Source organism: Nicrophorus vespilloides, unplaced genomic scaffold (assembly GCF_001412225.1).
Source record: "Nicrophorus vespilloides isolate i.1.1-1 unplaced genomic scaffold, Nicve_v1.0, whole genome shotgun sequence".
Taxonomy (NCBI): domain Eukaryota; kingdom Metazoa; phylum Arthropoda; class Insecta; order Coleoptera; family Silphidae; genus Nicrophorus; species Nicrophorus vespilloides.
In genome coordinates, this window is record NW_017100101.1 from 809,414 (window position 1) to 824,735 (window position 15,322).

Sequence of the window (15,322 nt, forward strand, 5' to 3'; positions counted from 1 at the left end):
AACAACAAAAAAATGTATGCAGTAGCGGCGCGTGAATGCCTCAAAACCATCGCAACGCCGTTTTCCGTTTTTCTTTTTTTTCCTCTTCTTTCGACCGCCACTGAATCGACGAACGAGAGAAAAACACTACATTGTTGTGTATATTCCGAAAAAAAGCAAGTGAAAGGAATTATTATTATTATATTATATATATATATATTATTTTATTTTATTATATTTTTTTGTTGGCAATACACACGAATAATGCGTTAAAAACTATTCGATTTGTGCTAATAATTATTACTATTGTAGGTAGAGTTACAATATGGAGTTTTTTTATTTTAATTATTAGAATTTAGCAGATACGATTTAACGAAAACGGATGAAACGTAAACGGAATTTATTATAGCTATCTACTATATATTATTTGGTAATTGAGAAAACGAAAAGTTCGAAGAAAAAAAAAAATTTATATATATACATTATAAAACGATAGGAAATCAAGTGAGCACACGTTGTATTTATGTGATTTTATTGAAAAAGAAAAGCGTTTTTTTTTTGTTGTTGGAAAAGAAACGAAAAAAAATCATCTACGGCTTTTTATTTTCTCATTGTCTTCTTCGTTTTAAACACTACTTCTTTCACTCATTCACACACTCACGTTCTGTTGCCGGATTTCACTCGTTTCGTTTGTTTCCTTTTGTTTTATGCGACGACGCTTCGTTTCGGAAGGATCCGGAAACAAAAGTAGATGTATCCTAGCAAACGGCAGATGTTTTAACGTCGAGGTGTTGTTCCCTTCTCTCTCTTTTTTTTATACATATATTTAGAGATATTTTTGTTTCGCTTTTCGCAAAAAAAAAACAAACAATTAAATTAATTCGAGATGTTTTTATTTTCTTGTTTTTGTTTCGAAATTCTTATTATTTTCGATTTCTTTTTGTTCCCCGTGCTTCCGAGTAAATCACACCTCCGGCCCATCGTTTGTTTTTCCTCCATCCTGATCACTTCCTCCGCTCACCATTGCTCCAAACCTCCCCTACGAACTTCTTATTATTATGTATTATTTGATGAATTTGTCTTATTATATAATTTTAGTTTTAAAAAATAATCAAAGATTAGATGATGATGTTTTTATTTTTCTCTCCATAGCATCCCCGATTTTGTTCCTTCAGATAATTTTAATTTCATTTTGTATTTATTTTTGTGTGTGTTTGTGTTTTTTTTGGTTTTTTGTATCGTGTATATATTACATATACATTTTCGGATAATCGACTTTAATTTGTAACTCATTAATGCATTTGAAGCTTAGTTTCCTTCCATCCTACATGCAAATAGCAGGAAAAGGATTTCTTTTTTAAATTTCCTACCTTAGTAAAATTAATGCAAAGAGAATCACATTTCATCGATACGATTTTCTTTTCAACCTTCATCATGGAAGCAACTCTAGTTTGTACGATAAATCCTGCACTTTTCCTTCCACCGCACATGCAAAATATATATTTAAAATAAACACCAAGGAAAAAAAGTAAGCAACAAAGAAATTAAAAAGAGAATCCTCACTCAATACTACTTTAAACGATTAATTAGTTATATCTAATGTTACTGATTTTTTTTTTGTACTTTCAAATTGTTTTCCTTTTCTTAATATTTAGATCTTTATCCTCCGCAATTTATTATAATTATTATTGATTATTACATGTAGATGTTTGGTAATAATAATGTGTACATTTGGTAGCGTAAAGTAATTAACTATACTTAAACATTTATACATATATATATATTTATAACAATTTGGACACCCCTCACTCTTCCGAAAGGCATGTTTTTCTAACTGTGTGCGATTGTTCTGTATACACTATTTCTGTTCATGTAAACTATGGTAATATTTAAAATAATTGTGAACGATTATTATTATTTGTTTCTTTAGTTGTGTTCTTTTCTTTTATTACAATTTACCGATGTGTATATTAGGTATGTGGTGTCGTTTTCTTTTTCTTCTAGAAATTGTTCTAATTCTAATTAAGATTATTATTATATATATAGAGATATACGATATATACAAGAAAAAAAATCTAAAAGCTAAAAATTTTGATCCCGTTCAATCAACTATTCTCGGATTTTGCATTCCATGAATGCTTGAGCTTCTCCACCACGTCATGACTAGTTAAAGAAAGAAAAAAAAATAGATAATGAATAGAGAGAAAGAGTGCAACAAACATTATGTCTATTTGTAAAGAAAAAAAAAATATATGTACGAAAGCTAAGATCGTTTTTTTTTATTGTGAAATTCTTTTTTTTAATTTTGGTTTTCTGCTGTTTTCGAACTAGAGGCGACGGCGAAACGAACAAAGGTTATTTTTGTTGTTTTATTTATATATAATATTTAAGGGATGAGGCAAGTTAAGAGATCGAAGCCCGGTTTTCCTTCTATCCGATTATCTTCGTAAACCAAATGCCTTTCTTAGAGCACTCGAATCGCGTAGGGTTCGTACGTAATTAGGGATTTTTCTACCTTTTTCTTTGTTTTAGGGAACTCGATGTCGGCGGACGCGTTTGTTCCGTTCGGGGAGTTTTTAGTGTGTAAGCGAATTTCGGTCGGTCGAGGAGATGGACGAAAGTCGGGCTCGGTCGAAACAAATTACATAAAAGTATAAATATTGTAACATTATATAGCACACAAACACCTTATAATAAATGAATACATAAATAAAAAAGAAAATAACTGATCACTTGAAGAAATAGTAATAAGACATGATTGATAGCGAATACACGCAGCTTTAACGAAAGCATTTTCTTTGCTTTGTTTTGGAGATTATTACTGTGTATATTAATTGTGTAAATATTGCCGAGGGTGAAGGAATGAAGGAGGAGCAGAAGTAGTGGCATTCTTCTTTCATTTCGGTTCGGTTGTTCCGGCCTCTATTGTTTTCACCACACCACATTTCATATTCGATTACTTAGATTACTTGTAAGATTTGAAAAAAAGAGTGATAGTAATTGTTAGCTCCAATTATAAATGAATTATTATAATATAAATAATTATATATATATATATATATATGAAAATTAAATACAATATGCGAGAGAAAAGTAAACCAAAATAAGTAAATAATAACGCAAAGTAATGTTTTTAGCGCAACTTAACGGAAATTACAAGAATTATTATGATAATATATATAAACAAGAAGAATTATATATATATATTTAATGATACAGATGATTATATTGAAAGTAACGTTTAGAGGCGGAGTTTTTCTCTCTTTTGCGGAGACAAACGCGATTATTTATACAAATAATATTAAACAACAGAAAGAAACTAATAAATAGTTAAACAAAACGTGCGGCGGAAAAAAACAAAACGAATAAAACAATTACATAACGAGGGATGAAATAAAAACAAAGGAGGGAACTTAATTATAATAATGATGGTGTAAACAAAAGTTGTGTTTTGTATTCGACATTATTTTATTTTTGAATTAACGTTAGTTTATATGTAATGAATTATTAATATTTGTCCTTAACATTATAATTTCTCTTCTCTTTTTTTCTGTTTTCAGATCAATGTTTTGTGCTGTATATATCTCTTGCTTATTGTACGTTAATTGACACTGCAATATAATATGAATATTTAAATATAATTGAAACAAAAAAAACCGAAACAGAAGAAACAATTTATTGTGCTTATTTTTCTCACTTCTCATCTCTTCTCTTATGTTATTTTTCTTTATTATATAAATTGAATTTCTTTCTCTTAAACTCAATATTTCGTACTTTATTTTTGTTGTTGTTATATAATCCGCCCTCCGTTAGCCGCAAAAACTTTTCCTTCTTCTAAAGTCTAAAGCTCATCCGATTCGATCCTCGTTTTTCTTTTCGTCCGTTGTTATCCCAGAAGAACCTTCCTCATCATGTAGCTGCGCACCGGTTGGACGTCCTCCACTTCACCACCTGTGATGCACTTGGAGGAGCAGAGGTATTGGAGAAGTGGGATTCGGTATTTGCCGCAGAAATCGACGAATTTGATGTGCTCCACTCGGTTATCGAAAAAAACGCCTGAGGAAAAACAAGAACATGGAAATAAAATTAACTGCGATTCTCTCTATTCGATCGTAATGATCGGCCTTGATCCGGAACTACATTTTTCTGTTACTTTCAGATTTTCAGTTTGCGATTAGATTCGTTTTTAATGGGATCGGTTGACCTTGTTCCATAAGTTTTCATTTTAAATTTTCAATGAAAATATTACAATCATTAATTTCTATTTTAAATAAAGATAATTCAATTGCATTTGTTTAAATTAGTCTTAATTTATACAGATTTTTACCTCTAATTTAGTAATTAATATTTGCACATTAAATTATCAAAATAAATTTTACTGGAATTAGATAAATTTTACATATAAACATTTTATATGATCAATTCATAAAAATTATGAAAAAAATCAATTTGCATTAAGGCGGTTTTAGGCGAAAAAATAATAAAAATTGAATTTGACCAATCCACGAAATTGGAATGGAATTTTTAGAGGCAAATAAACGTATCCTTGTAACAGTTCTATTAAGAAACAGTAATCATCGAATTGTATTCAATGTTATGCATTTATTTTATTACAGAAACTTATAATATTTAACTAAATAGCTTGGTACTTTATTTTGATTGGACGATTTGCAATTGGATATAGAAAACAACCAATCCTGAGTGATATCAAATGGGAGGTGATGGAAGTAAACAACCAATCACAAATGTATTTTGGCACAAAAAAAGCCCAATCCCGTGTTTCAATAAAAAAAAATCAGCTTTAGAATATAATAAAATACACACTGGATAAAAGTAAACATTTTTTTGCTGTCAATGTAAACGTCTTGGAAAAAAAAAGGAGGTTCGTAAATAAAAACCTACCAAATAGCGATGTGATGGAAATTCGTGTCCAATGACGAGCGAATTTTATTCGATTGATAGGAAAGTATCAATTGCAAATTGTATTTAGATTGCATTAATTTACAAATCGCGAATAAATGAATCGTCATGTTTTTCTTTCGTCAAATATTTAAAGATATTTGTATGTATTAATTTCTCACATTTTTACAAACTTCCAATGTTGAAAATATTTTTTATTGGAATAATTGAATCAATCAATTAATTATTTACTATTAAATTATAATTTTCTATATATTTGAAGGTTTTTAAACTAAAGTTATTTTCCTTATTTACAGTTATGTTAGTTTCCATTAACAATCAAACATTTCTTTTAAAGGAAATGGAAAGATTTGATGAAACATAAATTCTGTTTGCTTTTCTTCAGTTTTTATCTATGCGCGAGATAAAAAAAAAAGGACCCATTATTCGAAATACATATATAGCAATACCTCGAATAGTACGGTTTAAAAATTAAAAAACATAGTTCACAAATATATTTGTATACGGTTTTAAAGTCCTTGATCAGTCAGGTTTCAAACAGTTCGAGATATTGTCTGAAACGAATACTAGGTATTGCTGTAATATGTTCAAAAATAGTTTAATTTATGTCGTAATATGCAATAATTTAAGCAATAAAATAAAGTGTATAATCATAGTGCAGTTGCATCATTCTTGGCCAATTTGTTCGTGAACTTTGATCAACACATGCAAATTGAATCAAAACTATTAATTTAAAGGAAATTTTATATTACAATTGGTCTAATTTACTGCACAAAAGAGCGAACTAAATGTGTAAATATATTGAAGAAGTTAATCTATTTTGTTTATATAAGTATAAGTAACGTTAGCCGTGTTTGTAAGTCGTAATAAATACTGTATTATGATGTTGTATTTATTTACTTTTGACTGTACGGTTGTTGTTTAAGAAATATTATCAAATTAGCGAAATCGATTGGTGTTGATTTCTTAGAATTTCGGTTTTGGAGTTTTGGGACGTACAAATTTGAAAAATGTGTGTTTCCTTTCTATTGGAGTGGAAAGAAAGCAATAAAAGTAAAAACTTTCCTTGAACAATAACATCCATACTATCTGACAGATTTGCCCTTTTGCCCATATGTTCGAGTTCGAACTCTGTGATCCGCACACAATGAACTCGGATGAAATCGTTCCTGATAGTCAATCAATTGGGACTCTTTATCAAAGAGTACAAGGGCATGATGACGCTCGTTTCGCGATGATTAATCAATTTAATTTTGCAACGATTATAGGAGATGCAATTGCGTCTAGACTTCGATGCATCCGTTTCGTAAATGTGTGTTTTTTTTTGTCTTACCTTTGCATCTGGGGTTTACGCAGTGATGGGCGCTTCCTAGGTAAGAGTAGAGGGTTTTGGGAATGTCGCCTTCCTCCACGGAGATGCTGGCCACTTTAACAGCTCTCGCCGAAAGCTCGAGAAGACTTGCAGGGTTGTGCGTCATGTCGCTGACGAATCTGACCACCAAAGGATTGTCCCTCAAACTCAACTGGAAGAATTCAACTGTTAGATTAAGATTTATTTGCTTATTTTAAAGAATATTACTTCGGTGAGATTCTTCAGAGCTACGATTTCCGGTGGTAAAGTCCTCAATTTGTTTCTGTGCAGCATAAGGGATTTGAGATTATGAAGATTGGCGATGTTCGACGGGAGACTCTCCAGGAGGTTGTCGCAGAGGATGAGAGCGTGCAGAGATTTCAGAGTTCCGAGACTTGCCGGTACTTCGTTCAACAAATTTCCGCCCATAGAGAGAATCTGCAGGCTGCAATTTGTTTATTTTTGTTATTGTGTGCTTCGATTTACTGTTAATATTTACCTGTGAAGTTTACCGATGTTCTTAGAGATTTTGGTGATGCGATTTCCGCCTAGATAGAGGTACCTGAGATTTGGGAAGTCGAAGATCTGTTCGGGGAAGTGGCTCAAATGGTTGCCGTTGAGATTGAGTTCTCGCAGCGACGGGCAAACCGTGAAGGTCTTCGGCAGAGATTCGCTGGTCAGACTGTTGTTCTTGGCGATGAGCGTGGTCAGCTGGCAATGCTCGAAAACATCGGGAAGGATTGCCAGTCCGTTCGAGCTGATGTCCAGAGAGCGGAGGTTGCTGAACTTGACGATGTTTTCGGGGAACAGCTGAAGCCGGTTGTGATGGAGAGAGATCACTTCTACGTTTCCTGTGGATTTCCGTTCGTCCTCGCAGAACGTGATCAGGTTGTGCTCAAGGGTCGCCGTGTCCAGACCGAGGCGACCGAAGTCCAGAACCCGGAAGGCGTTCTGCTCTCCGTCACTAGAATCCGAGGAGTAGTGAATCCGATCCATCTCAAATACGGCGAATGAATGAAAGAAAGAAGCGACCAAACGCACACCAAACACTTAACACTCGCTCTCTGCGGCTCGCACAGAGACGACTGACCATTTAACCGAGCCGTGATTGCCGCCACTCCTGCGCCTTTCCATCGTCGCCGATAATACCAGACGCATTTCTGAACTATGAACCAGACCAATTATTTGGTGATGGTGATAAGAGCGCAGAAAACGTCGTTATTACCGCATTCTATATTACCACCAACAAAGACTCCCAATCACAATTACTTCCCTACCTCATCTCAAGTAAACACAACAGTATACGAACAAAAATTCGCTTCAACATTCTAATCTCAAATTCTCCTTCATCTCAAAATTTGTGACATGCAAAGTCACACGTATCTGATAGCAAAGTACGTTACCAGTTCTTATCTCAAAAACACACAAAAAAATCTGTGTAATAATATTTTTGCTTTTTTCGTTTTATTTCTGTTTCTTTCAGGCAATTAAAAACTTGTTCGTTTTATTACCGAACGCAGCAGATAAACGTAATCTGAAAATTGCAGCATTCTGCATAGATTCCATCAATTAATTCAGTTTTAACCGGAAACCATTAAACCCGATATTGGTCGTAATTCGCATCGGAGATGTTTATGTTTCCCACTCGGATTATAGAAAATCGACGATTCTAAGAATCGAATTTCAAATCATAATATTTTCATTTCACCAATACAAAGAATTCTTAAATAACCTAGCACCTGACCTCTGATAGCTTATAGAATTAGTTAAACAACTTGTATTTCGAATACTTATTGAATGGTTGACAAATTCAAATTGAAGGAACTGTGAAATGGTTTCGTTTTTTATAAAATATGAAAAAAATAAAATATTTCATAAATCTCTCATTTTCTATTTAAAGAAATTTTTTGATTAAGATTAAGGAAGTTTAATAAAAGTAATATATTACTCAAGATAGAATATTCTCGTGAAATGTTACACAATTTTTATTTATATTTCAACATATTAATATGCTTTTTTTTTATATAATAAAAGAATCTCTCTTAATATTCGTGCTTTTTTAACACTTTTGTCCCAATCTGTCTTCAGGAAAAACAAGATGCTCAAGTGGTGAGCTTATTTAACTTTGAATAAATTATTTCAACTAAAAAGCAAAGTCATTGATATTGTAATTTAAAAAAAATGCCGAAACGCGTTATCTTCAAAATATTATTGAATTGAAGAATGCGAATGCGAGATAATAAGTTCAATCGTGTTGATCGTGAGCGTATCCTTGTTATTCACTTCATTTAAACAGTTTTTATTTTGTTTCAATTAACAATTGATCCAGATTAATTTGAAACAAATATATTAAAATTAAGAGCAAAAAAAGATTTTGTTTGTTTTCATTAAAATCATAATATTTTGAAATTGTTAATATGTATTTTATTAATAAAAAAATAGTTTTGAGAATGTTTGAATTTCTTTTAAATTTATTAGTAAATAATAACAAATTTAATGCTAGTGTCAAAATAAAAATACTCTCCAGTTTATATACACAAATTGAAGTTATAAAAAAAGCTAGGGAGAGGATATAAGGAAAGAAATCATATACTTTCACACATTTATTCAATTTTATTTATTTATCTTTCTTTTTCACGAACATAACATTATGACAATTGACAAAGAGACAAAGCGATTATTATTATTATTTATTGTGTACTGTATTTGTTTTTATTTATTTATTTATTTATATTTTTTTACATATATTTCCATTTAGTTTTTAATTGATTTTACATCATTATGTGAAGGTGGGAAGGGGGTCTTGGTGTTGTAGTAATGACGAAGGGGGTAAAGGGACTAAGTGGTGATGGTGGTAACAGGCAAACAGTTTCATTTCCGTGTCGTTTTTCTTCGGAGAAGGAAGGCACCTAAGTAGGCATAGCCACAACCAAAACGTTATCATTTTGTTTACATTCAGTAAAAGAAAATGAGTGTCAAAATAATGGCGATGGACGAAAACGAAAGAGGAAAGCAATGGAAACGTGTTTGTCCGTGTCTTTAAATGTTCTGTGTTGTGTTTTGATGATGGTTTTGGGGGCTGAGGGTGGAGGTTTTCTATTTTCTTCTTCGTGAAATAATCTCGTTCACAATTACATTTTTCTTTCTTTTTTCAACAAGTATAAATTAAAACAGATCTTCGATACAAAAAAAAAATGAATAAAAATAAAATAATCATTCTTAATACAAAATGATGCCGATAATAATAATAATAAAGAGAGAATAATATTAATAATAATAATAAACAATAACAGGAATTAAATCTTAATATATTAATAATATAAAGAAAAAAATAATATCTTAAAAAAATAATCAAGAAGACTAAATTGAACAAAAAAAAATCGTTAATAACTTTGGCGTACGTTGATTCATTTTCTCACATATACATCTACTCTTCTTTTCCATTACTTCTCTCTCTCTCTCGCGCTCTTTCATTCCACCCTTAAGCTTCGAATAGTTATCCCTCGCTCTTCATAAAAAAAGGTGGAATCAAGACATTTTATTTCATTCTCTCTCAAAACGCATTAAATCATTTAGTGTTTGTGGGGCAAACAGAATATATTAAATCTATATAATATATATACTTTTTTTTTCTTCACATATTACATATAATAAGTGAATTATTCACATATATATATAATAATAACATATATTTTCATTTTTTTTTAAGTATTACGCAAAATAATACGGAGGGGGTATTTTACACAAGAAAAAACAAATAGTAGTAATAAGACATCACTAATTAACTAATGAATTGGAAAAATATATATGTATATATGTTTATATATATATTAGAGAAAAAATATTTTCCTTGCGATTTTCTATACATAATTTTTTTATAATAATAATAATATAATATATATTTATATATAATAGGTACAATAACTGCAAAAATAACTAACAATATTAATATAATAATTATTCCTCTTCCGCTCGTCTCCACAAATATTTTTTTTTGCTTCTTCTTCTCTCACTTTTCATCTCTCTATACAAATAACAAATTCATCTAGACTTTGAATAATCAAAGAGTACATTTTACGCATCGCAGTTTAGAAACTAAAACTAAGAAAACTAAATTAAGGTCTTGTTTCCAGGGTGTTTCAAGCGTCTCTACGTATTCGAATTCCAACAAATCCTAGTTTTTTTTTGTTACATTCCAGCGTATTAAAAAGTGAGTTTGGTCTAATAATCAAAAAAAGTCACAAAATCTCGATATAAACTATAATTTGATATAAGCAATGTTTGGTCTTTAAGATTCTTTTCTTTTTGGTATATAAAAATAAACTGCAATTGTTTTTTTTTTAAATTCTATTTCGTCTCAAATTCTAAAATTAGTAGTCCATTCGGAATAGTTTTTTTTTCGAAACATTAAAAATTGTTTTACAAAATAATTTACTTTTTTCTTTCTTTTAAAGATATTTTTCTTCCTATTTCAAAATGTGTTTTTTTTCTTCGTTCAGAATCTGCGACTTGTATAATTTCCAATTGCGTTAGAATGTAATCGTTGTAAAATTTAAAATTATGAAACACCCTGTATATTCCAAGACCAGTGACGGTGGGGTGTTAGTGAGTGATTGAGTAAGGTTGTGTCGTGTGATGTTTTTTTTTTTTGAAATAACGAAGAACCGAACGGAAAACAATAATAATTTTTAACGAAGAATTCTTTTTTTTTAAACGTAAATCAATTTATGAGAAAAGTAACGTCGATTGTTACAGAAACATTGAGAAATACACTACTAAATACATATTTTCACTAATAAAGCGCACATCTTTTACACCAGCTGTATCTAATATATATATTTTTTCTTATTTGTTTGTTTGTTTCTTTAGACTAGTTTTATAAATATGTTTTGTTTTTGTTTTCCTTTTTTTTGTATTTTTCTTTTCTTTAAATTAATTATACTCATTTTTTTGCTCTTCCAATTACGTTATACACTTTTTGGTTTGATCTTGTTTCACCGTGTTTTCAAATATAATTATATAAATAATCTCTATTCATTCTATACAAACATTATCTTTTCTCAATTTTTTTATCAACATTTGTTTGCCGTTCTTCATTTCTCTCATATATTTTTTTATCTTTATTTTTATATCATAAACTAATTAATATATATATTATATATAATAATACAATGTTCCCTCTCGTTTTTTCTTCTTATTATTATTCTTCTTCGTAATAATATTATGCAACAATATGTATACATTTGTGTGTGTATGTTATAATGTTATTGGTGATCTCTCTCGCTTTTGATTCAGAAAATACTCGAATTATTTCTTACAAAAAATATTTTGTTTTCTTTCTTTCACGTTTATAATTTCTTTACAAATTTCTTTTTGGTATTCCTCTGTCCGGGGGGAAGAGACTTGGAATATACTTGAAATTTACAATCTACAAAAAAAAACATAGACTAAACGGCACTAAGTTTAAACAAACTTCGTCCCGTTTCTGCGTGTATCGATTTCGGAGAAATTCGAACAGGAAATTTCACTGGTTCGTCCGTTTTAAATGCAAATAATAAATAAATATGAAAATGTACACTTCCGTAAATGTAGTTTAGATTAGAATCGTTTAAAAAATACTTAATTATTATCAGTTATCTTACTGATTTTTTTTTCTCATCATTATGTATGTAATGTATATATATAAAATATTGAGGTTTTTGGTCAACGATTTGCTACTTCTCTTACTCTCTCTTTTTTCTTCTTATCTTCAAGTTTTTTTTTATATTCATACGCACGTCGTTCTGTTCAGTTTTCTTCTTCACTTCCGGGTTCACTTTTGCGTCAAAATTTAAAAGCGCGTACAAAACAAGAAAAAATATAATTAACTGGGATTTTTGACTATCCGCTTCTGCCGGAAATCGTAAACCCTTCTGCAGAAGAAGACCAAGTCCGGGGACATCTGAAGGCTGATGGGTGGTTGGCGGTCGTCGCGTGGATACAACTCGGGCTTCGGTATGCAAGGACCAGCATCCTCTACTCCTTCCTGTACTCGCCTCAATTTCTTGCGGTATCTACAAAATGTTAAAGACTGATTAATTAAAACAATTTATAAATACTTCAACGATGCTTAATATACATATAAAAAAAAAGTTAGCTTGGGATGGATCAGGCTGTTTGTGCTTAATTTACGGTTTTTTTTTGGTAAGGATCTATAGGGGTCTAAGCTTGGTTTAGAGTAGCGTGAAAATGGTTTTTCGGTAAGATTTAAGTTATAAAAGGTTGATTACCTTATGATGGGTTGGGTAGCTTACGATAAATTAATTAATGTTAGAAAGACTGAATCAGTTTACACGTCAGAGAGGGTTTGGGAAAGGTATGTTTTAAAATACACCGATTAGACTATATCGACTAAAGTAAAGAAAAAGCGTATAATATGTGTGTGTGTGTGGTGTAAAGCGTTTCCACCAAACTTCGAAACATTACCAAATCTCTTGAAAGATCTGGAAACTACTGAAGCGATGTTTTAATGGGAATTCTCGAAGGAATCTATATTTAATAGAGCAAACATAGCTCTGCAAACATGACTTTTTTCTATAACTGGAAATGGAGCTTTTACTAATATCCTAATAATAAATTCTATGAATTTGTGTAATTAATGTTTAAATTCAATCAGCTAGTCAGTCTATAACTGAAAGTGGTCAATTAGTATTGATGAAGTGGCGGAGATTCAGTTGGGAAGTTCCGAGAATGCTGCGTCGATCGATTATTTACGTTTCGCGCAGATCTTAATTTTTATTTGTATGTCTCAAGTTCCGCGGAGCACATTCTTCGGCGGACTTTACCATTCTCAATGAAATTACCTGCAATACTCGTTGAATGTTAACACATAGCATTTATCCTCGATGCAGGCGACGCTGTTGGAGTCTTTGTGTCTTGATGCGAAGACCTCGTCGCTCTGATCGGTCGGCTGACGACCGTGCTCAGTGTGCTCCGGACGGTAATACCACAGCAGAGACATCATCATCTCTCCTGATGAACGAAATTAAAATATGAAAAATATTTGGATTGGTTTTGGTGAGAGTGCGAGAGTATATTTACCGTCGTCGGGGTTTTCCCAGAGGGATGCGATTTTTGCGACGTAGGGGAGATCGTTCTTGCGTGGTCCGGCCTTCAGGAGGACGCAGTCCCTTTGCCTGATTATATCTCCCTCCTCGTGTCGCATGGCCGGATAACAGTTCCGGCTAACAACGGCCGCATCGCTCTGCAAAAGAAAACGAATAGATACAAAGATCAGTTGCGCTTCAAATTTGGGCGGTAGAGAAGTGGGAAAAGAGGACTTACGTTGAGGAAAACTTTGGATTCGAACGGCTCGCCCTCCCATCTCCAGCCATTTGACCAGCGCAGCTGGGCCGACCTTCTGGGCACCGCCTTCAGAGGTTGCGGAAAGACTTCTTTAGACTTTGCAGCCGCCGCCGCCGTCGTTCTTTTACCGGCGGATTTCACCGCCTCCGCTCTGTGTCCTTTCGCAGTAGTCTTAACACTCTTCTTGGTCGCAGTCGATGGTAGTAACGACGCTTCCGCTTCCTTCTTGCACTTGTCTATCCTTAAGGCTGGAGCTGTGTCCGCGGCAACTTTACCCGTCCTACTTATTTCACTGACTACACTGTCGATCGTCCTGTCAACGTTGCTGCGAACATTGTTGTTGTCCGTTGCGGAAGATGTAGAGCAAACTTCATTGATCACACTGTCGATGGTCTTATCCACGTTGCTCTTCGCCTCCTGGACGCGCTTGTTGAGACGCTTCAGCTTCAAGTTCTGCTTGGCATTGTGCGAACTGGCAGAGAGAGGTGTGGAGGTTTTCGTGTGTTGTCTGAAGCGTTTCCCGTTCAGAAGTTTCCGTTTGTTGGCTTTTTTCAGGCGCATCCTATGGAAGAGTTTGCGACCTCCGTCGGTAATGAGTTTCCGTTTGCCGTTGTTGATTTTGACTATGCTGCACGGAGTTTTCTTGATCAGATCCTTGTAGCTGCCGTTGGCTTTCTGCTCTTGGATGGTTTTGGTCTGCTTGGGCGGGGAATCGGCAGTTTCGGATTTGGGCGATTCTTTCAGAGAGAGTTTTCGCTTCATGTTTTTTACTTTAACGGTTTCTGCGACGGTCTTCTGACACGGTTCAGGTGGAATTTCTACTTTTACAGGTTCCTCTTTTCGCACCACTACATCCGGTTTCTCGACGGCTATTTCTCCGATCTTCTTGAGGTCTGTGGTGGTTGCTGTGATGGTTGTCGATATCGTCGTCTCTTTAGGACTTTCGACCTCGCGCTTCACGTTCTCGAGGAACGTGGGTTGTTGACACATTAGGAGCATGGTGTTGTTGTTATTGGCAATGGTGTTACGAACCATTGCCTTCCCGACGCGCGCCTTTCTTCTCTTCTCCGTGGAAAGTTGAAGGTCTGGCGATCCGGGTGTCTCCTGTTTCGGGGGCGGCGGCTGATATGTGGCACCCGCCGGTGACGGCGGGGGCGGCATTCCGGCGCTTCCTCGTGCGGGGCTGGGCGGTCCCGTCGCGCTGGCCGGCTCTTGGGGGAGGGCGAGGGCTACGGGAGGCAGCGGCACGGATTCTTTGGCAATTGAGATGTTAGACCTCTTACTAATTCCAGCAAGAGGCCCAGTAAGTCCGTTTTTTGAACAGGACTGCATTGGACACGGACAACTTTGATATGTTGTATCTGAAAATGCGTTCGGTATCGAGATTTAGATCAATTGCTCTGATTTGAATATCGGCTGCAGTGTTCGACTGCTATGTTGTGTGAGTATGTGGAATGCAGTGTTGTTTTCTATGCTTACAATTTAATGGTCTAGTTGGGGTTGGATGAGTGTAGCATGCCGATGGTGCATATCCAGAGTAAAAGTGCGATGGTGGAGGCGGTTGGTAAGAAGCCTCGATTATGGGCGCATGATGCGTTGGATATGTCTCGATCAGCGTCGATGGACCACCGGGCGCCGGAGCCGGATAACTGCTGCTGTTGGACGCGGGCGTCGCTGACACCACCTGCTCAAGAAGTTCAAGATCATCATCAACAACAAGAACAACAT

The 15,322-nt window shown here is 33.8% G+C and overlaps 2 protein-coding genes across 3 annotated transcripts in view; both read right to left on the reverse strand.

Moving 5' to 3' along the window:
* Positions 1-3,774: 3,774 nt before the first annotated feature.
* On the reverse strand, positions 3,775-7,330 carry LOC108568052 (leucine-rich repeat-containing protein 58). Its single transcript, XM_017928923.1, has 4 exons — positions 6,750-7,330; positions 6,479-6,695; positions 6,233-6,422; positions 3,775-4,035 (listed from the first exon to the last, which is right to left on the reverse strand). The coding sequence occupies exons 1-4, from the start codon at positions 7,244-7,246 to the stop codon at positions 3,866-3,868; spliced, it is 1,074 nt and encodes a 357-aa protein (XP_017784412.1). The 5' UTR covers positions 7,247-7,330; the 3' UTR covers positions 3,775-3,865.
* Positions 7,331-11,432: 4,102 nt separating this feature from the next.
* LOC108568055 (bromodomain-containing protein 4) overlaps positions 11,433-15,322 on the reverse strand; it is a 112,466-nt gene continuing 108,576 nt past the window's right edge. For both annotated transcript variants that reach the window (XM_017928935.1, XM_017928934.1), the window contains 5 exons: positions 15,074-15,278; positions 13,574-14,955; positions 13,331-13,493; positions 13,093-13,261; positions 11,433-12,303 (listed from right to left, as the gene is read on the reverse strand). In XM_017928935.1, coding sequence (XP_017784424.1) covers positions 12,114-12,303; positions 13,093-13,261; positions 13,331-13,493; positions 13,574-14,955; positions 15,074-15,278 — 2,109 coding nt within the window. In that variant the 3' untranslated portion in view covers positions 11,433-12,113. The remainder of the gene's footprint in view (positions 12,304-13,092; positions 13,262-13,330; positions 13,494-13,573; positions 14,956-15,073; positions 15,279-15,322) is intronic.